The 6,000-nt window shown below is 43.4% G+C and overlaps 1 protein-coding gene across 2 annotated transcripts in view; it reads right to left on the bottom strand.

The window, feature by feature from the left end:
- Positions 1-271: 271 nt before the first annotated feature.
- SNRPC (small nuclear ribonucleoprotein polypeptide C) overlaps positions 272-6,000 on the bottom strand; it is a 38,849-nt gene continuing 33,120 nt past the window's right edge. The window contains exons 4-6 of one of the 2 annotated variants that reach the window (XM_078644267.1): positions 4,540-4,641; positions 4,025-4,128; positions 272-806 (exon numbers count right to left, since the gene is read on the bottom strand). In XM_078644267.1, the coding sequence (XP_078500393.1) occupies positions 681-806; positions 4,025-4,128; positions 4,540-4,641 (332 nt within the window). In that variant the 3' untranslated portion in view covers positions 272-680. Of the gene's footprint in view, positions 807-4,023; positions 4,129-4,539; positions 4,642-6,000 lie in introns of both variants that reach the window. The other variant, XM_078644268.1, reaches the window with a different exon arrangement.

Below are 6,000 nucleotides of genomic sequence, written 5' to 3'. Positions count from 1 at the left end.
TTCTAATTACCTTAAGGAGTGAAAACACAAATAGAATCTCTTGAACTTGAAGCTGAGCACAGCTCCCTGGTATGGATACTTGAGGTGACAATCTCAATCTCATGATTAATAAAGATTTTAATTCATGACACCCCAACATCGTACACTGGAATACTTTTGTCTTCATATATCAGTGTACTCCAGCTTCTAATTGATGTCTTATATAGAATACAACATGGAAGAGAATGCACAGTCAATACAAAAAAATTGTTTCCAACCCCACCAGAGCAACAACATTATTAAAGGTGTTTTTATTTTTAAAAAACATATCTAATCAAGGCCATAGTTCAAAACAAATGCCTTTCATCGTTGCAAAAAAATTGGAAAATGCATCAACTTGAATAAAAAAAAATACTAAAACATTAGGACAATGTAAATTAAACACCTGTTAAAAAAACTGTTGGAGCAAGATGTAGGAAGAGGTGGCAAGATGTAGGTGGCTTCCACCAACTTCACTCTGTGGCAATTCACTTCAAGACGCAAGAGCGGTTGTACAGATGAGGGGCAAAACTTGCCATCATACATCAGTTCCACAGCTCTCCGAGAAGTTCTTAACTGTGACAAACTCTCCTGTCAAGAAGTTATCTTGCAGCGATGACAGCAAACGAAAACCGAAATGAGATGGAACTTTGTCTGTGACTTTATCTGTCGGGTCTGGCCATTCCCGGTCTGGCTTGAAGCATCATAGGCCGTGAAGGAGGACGCATCATATGAGGGCCTGGTATCATCTGCATGTGCCCTCCCATTGGCGGCCGCATTCCTGGTCCCGAAGTGAGAAAGAGAACACAAAATTAGTATGACTTACATGCAATGTGCAGAATAAGAAATATTCTGGTGTCCAGTAGTCACCTGAGAGCACCAGAACTGGGAGTGTGTTGCAACCCTGATTATTTTAAAGGCAGACGAGCTTTAGAGAAAATGTGGATTATAATCAACATGTCACGTAACTCCAGAAAGACTCCTTATAGACAATGGAGTCAAGCGCTCATCTAAGTGATTGTAACAGGAGGTGATACAAAAGAAAACATTCACAGCAAGCCGAATCACACTAAAAGACAGGTTAAAATAACTGGTAATATATGGACAAACTATATTTGCCCTGGCTTAAATTTCACGATGTTAATAGCTGGGCTGCTCCTTACCCAGCAACAGTTCACAGCGGTTGAATAAAGTAAGTTATATCAAGTGATTAATTATCAAAAGTACCAGGATCACAAGAGGTGCTGTCATTCTGTGTCAGTCACAAAGATATGAATAATTAGGGAGCTTTGTGTCAGTTGTCAATTGAGAGAGGGTAGCTGTTCATGGTCTGAAGTATTAGACCGTGAACTAATTCTCTGCAGAGTTCTAAAGGTTCATTGAAATATTTAGGAAAGACTCTTTAGTTCAGACAATCCTAAAAATAGAAGGATGATGGTAAAATGAAAGGTGGTTGATGCCGTTATGTATGGCTCCTGTCGTGAGCCTCTAGTGTTTATTTTAGTTTCTAAATCTAATAACCCACTGCTATTTTATTTAAAAGGTTTTATATAGCACTGGCTAGACCCGGAGGTATCAGAGCGCTTTACATGGGTATCAGACAATAAATTGCAGGTTACAGCTTTACAAAGGTTACACAGTTATTGGAGCATGGCAACTTTAGTTACAAGTAAGGTTGAGACAAACAAAAAGTAACATATAGGTAGGGGGAAAAGCTGGCAAGGGGAGATATTCCGGGGAATGGGGGGGGTAGGAGCAGGGGAAGTAGACAGAGTGGAGGAATGTAAGAGGAGGGGAGGATTAGAGACACGGCAAGGCAAGAGGAGGGGGAGGGTGACGGGGACACAAACCGGGAGGCGAGTCAAAGCTGCACCCAAAGTCCAGTAAGCTGTGCACCAGGGGGGAGGGGTATCATTTCCCCATCTCTGTTGCGAGAGGCTCCCTAAGTGCAGTGGACTCTCTCAGAGGGGTCTCTGAGACTCCAAGGCCTACTTCACTGGATCCTTCCCCAAAAAGTGGAGAGGGAGTGCTTTGGCAAGGGGTGCCATACAATACCTCCATTGCGAGTGGCTCCCTTGGCACTGTGAACTCTCTCAGCGGGTATGCTGAGACTCCAGCGTATATATCTAGGATCTTTCCACAAAAAGGGGAGGAGTGCTTATACATAGCAACAGTTGATAACAAAACCAGTTACCCACGGCTAGGTCAACGGCCTTCCTAAGAGTATGTCAGTGTAGCTCTGCTTGCCTGCATTAACTGAAAGCACATCTGCAGGAGGGGGGAGGGAGGCACTGAATGTGGAAAGGGCTGGTCAAGGTTTTTTTTTACTTTTGGGACAGAGATACATAACAGAGGTTTTGTTATGTATGGTTTCCCCTACTGCCACCACATAGCAGCAAAAGCAGGGGCAGATGTTTGAAGGGACATACATATAGACAGCTCAAGCATTGCTTTTGTGGTCTATTTCAGGTCACTCTGAACCCTTCGGTGAAAAACATCCCTGTAATTCACTTCTAGCCATCTATAATGCAATGTGTTATGCATGGCTTCCATAGGAAGCCTGTATTGTTTCCACCAGATTCAAAATATGGTATTTTCACTGCTATGACCTAACAGTTTACAACAAAAGCGGTTACCCCCTGTCGCTATGCCATAATGGCTTTCCAAAAAGGGGGTGGTGATGGACAGAGTATCTGAGTTATTCAGAACACTCCTACCCAGTCAACAGATCAGGGCTTGATCCATCACCGTTTTTTAGCTCACTGCACCATCCCAGTTCAGAACCTGGCTATATGCAAATTAGTCTGTCCCTGGCCCAGTGCATCATGGGAACAGGGCAGACCAAACTACCAAGCCAATTCTTCACTGGAAAGGAAACAAGCTTCCGGGGACCGGTTTCTGGCATTACAGCCGTCTTCGGCCCGGCTTGCTTGAATCCTGATGGTGCAATGAGCAAGGGACTCATGTCTGAGCATACCCTTCCACACTCATGGTGGCCAAAATAATTTACAAAAATGGGGTGGTGATGGACAGAGTATCTGAGTTAATCAGAACACTCCTACCCAGTCAACAGATCAGGGCTTGATCCATCACCGTATTTTTGTCCACCGTAAGCGTGGAAGGGTATACTCAGATGTGAGTCCCTTGCTCATTGCACCATCAGGATTCAAGCAAGCCGGGCCGAAGACGGCTGAAATGCCAGAAACCGGTCCCCGGAAGCTTGTTTCCTTCCCAGTGTAAGAATTGGCTTTTGTAGTCTGGTCTGCCCTGTTCCCATGATGCACTGGGCCAGGGACAGACTAATTTGCATACAGCCAGGTTCTGAAACTGGGGTGGTGCAATGAGCTAAAAAACGGTGTTGGATCTAGCCCTGATCTCTTGACTGGGTGAGAGTATTCTGCTTAATTCAGAGACTCTGTCCATCACCACCCCTTGTTGTAAATATAATGGCTTTCCAGGCCGTGTTGCCAGGCCTCTCTGAGAGCCTGTCCGTGCAGTACTGGTGGTCTGCTTTCCCTGAAAGCAGAAACTCATCTCCAGGAAGGGGGAAAGGAGGTGGGGATTGATCAAGGAAAGCACACCTTCACATCTGGACAGTGAGCAGAAGCCAGATTATGTATGGCGCCTCCCTTACTTCTCTGCCCTGCGTAGAAGTCTGAGGCAGGGAAAGATGATTTTGGGGGCTATACATAAAGTTAAACATGGGTAAAAAGGGAATTATGGAAGATGTTTTTCACCTCGGGTTTCAAGTGAAAACAGAAAACTAAGGATTTCCTTTTGTTGCCTATTTGACAGAACCTTTTGGTGAAAAATATCACCATTAAAAACTGTTACCCATTTATAATTCTATATTTCATGAACCATGTACAGCTAAAGGCTAATCTGAAAACAAAGCACCCTCATTTTGAAGCAGCTTTCCCTTTTCAAAAGATTAAATAAGATTATTTTTTTAAACATTGTTTAATTCCTTGTAGAACTATTTGATAAAATGTGATCATGACTTACCAGGTCCGACCTGCATCATCCCATGCGGAGGCGGCCCCATCATTGGCATCATTGGAGGACCTGCCATCGGGGGTGCTGGCATCATCCCAGGCCGTGGAGGCCCACCTGGCAAAACAAAATAGCAGTATAAATATAAGAATTCAAACAGCTAGGCTTGTATTGCTGAAAAAAAGTCTTGGTAAGAGAAGAACTAGTGCATTCCAATTTGCTTAGGACTACAGAGCCAAGTGTCAGACATTTTTACTATCCAAGAGAGAAGTGCAATGCCAAAAGGCTGCACTGGAGAGTAAGACTGAGTGCCACAGATTCAGAGAGAATCTACAATCAGTTGGCAAGTACACTGAAGTATGAATTTCAATTACTTCTACAATTTTTGGCAGACATTTGCCCTGAACCTCAGGCCCAAAATAGAACTACAATCACATCAGAAAAATCTGCATGAATTCACATTTACAAGTCTCATTAAAACATATTAGTGGTGGAGTAAGTAATATGGCAAGATGAACATAACCAAACCTGGAAACTCTCGAAGATTTGGTGGTGGTGGTATAATACTTCCTGCTGGCGGAGGAGCGGCGAAGGGAGTAGGTGGGATCTTTCCTTGTTGGAAGGCAGCGGCTGAAGATCGAGAAAACAAAGCAAATAAGGTAACAGTGCACAGAAAAGCAAACAGAATCCTGAACTGAAGCCAGTACAAGCTTGATCACCTGAGTTATCGCTAATACACATCCCAACTACAGAACTACTTGGTAGCATCTTTTACTCAACAAAAACTGTGACTTTTTTGTTAACTGAACCACAATGACAAATGCATTCCTGAGCACACCAGTCAGTCATGATCTCTTCTACCTCCTTCCAACTAGCTGTCCTCCCAACTCCCTGTCCATGTAGTTAACTCTGTCAAAGCATGCTTTTGATTCCTACTTTTAAGAAATACAAATCATATCACTTTTAAGGTAGAGCCTACAAGCCAGGGCAGCATGTGCACTGTCTGTTGAGACATTGTGGGCTTACCAAAAACATACAGGAGACTTGAACCTGCCCATTGCTTACAATTGGTTGGCTATTCGGTCACTCATTTCCCTACTTCTTATTCGTATCCCAGCTGGTAAACCCTGTGTTTGACCCTACAATGGAGCATAGCTTGTAACCTCGCTTAATTTGCTTGCATCTGCTTCCTCTGCTTGCTTTTCAAGCACTACTTTTGTCTTTTGAAGAGCGATCCATGGGAGTGTATGTGTTTTCCAGCAATTTCCGGTGTGCAGTTCCCTCACCCTGTGCTCTGTAGCCTGAGTGCTACCCCACGCCATTTCTTCGTGTTGTGCTTACCCGTGTGTACTCCCCTGATGCTTACTCCCAAAACCACTCCACGCTGATCTCTCGTCCGTTGCCTCTCATCCCACCCCACCTTCCCCCTTCGGGTTGCCTTCTCCCATCTGCATCCTCTGTCCCCAAGGTGAGAACTATTTGCCTGCCAATATTTGTTCCAATACAAACATGAGGACCAATCAAAGTCCAACACAATAATACAGTATTTTACCCTCTAACACATCACTGTATACAGAAACATGTAGGGGTAGGAAAGTCGAATGTTCCGGTTTTAAAGCAGGGAATATTGCAATGTGTGCATTGAAGTCCTTTTAAATTGGTATGTAATGCTTAAAACAAAATCAGGAGAATAGCAACTACGGGTACCTCGAATACTGGACTCCCCACTTCTCTCCCTAAAACCCAAATATAAAGATAATTAAATCAATGGGGTATCACCCACAAAATCCAAGGACCTGGGTATAAATGATATAAGCAAAACAATGGCCCTGGACTATCGATTCGATCAACAAAACGTTTATAAATTAGGAATGCGATTCAATCTGCATTTGTGAAATCAAGCTACATGGGAGAAAAGATTGTTGAAATGAGCAATGAACACCATAACCACATTTCGAATTTGTATTTATCAAAAAACAAACGAACACA

This window comes from Lissotriton helveticus, chromosome 5_1, assembly GCF_964261635.1.
Source record: "Lissotriton helveticus chromosome 5_1, aLisHel1.1, whole genome shotgun sequence".
In the NCBI taxonomy this organism is placed as follows: Eukaryota; Metazoa; Chordata; class Amphibia; order Caudata; family Salamandridae; genus Lissotriton; species Lissotriton helveticus.
Note: the sequence above shows the minus strand (reverse complement) of the source record. Positions and strands in the feature narration are given on the sequence as shown.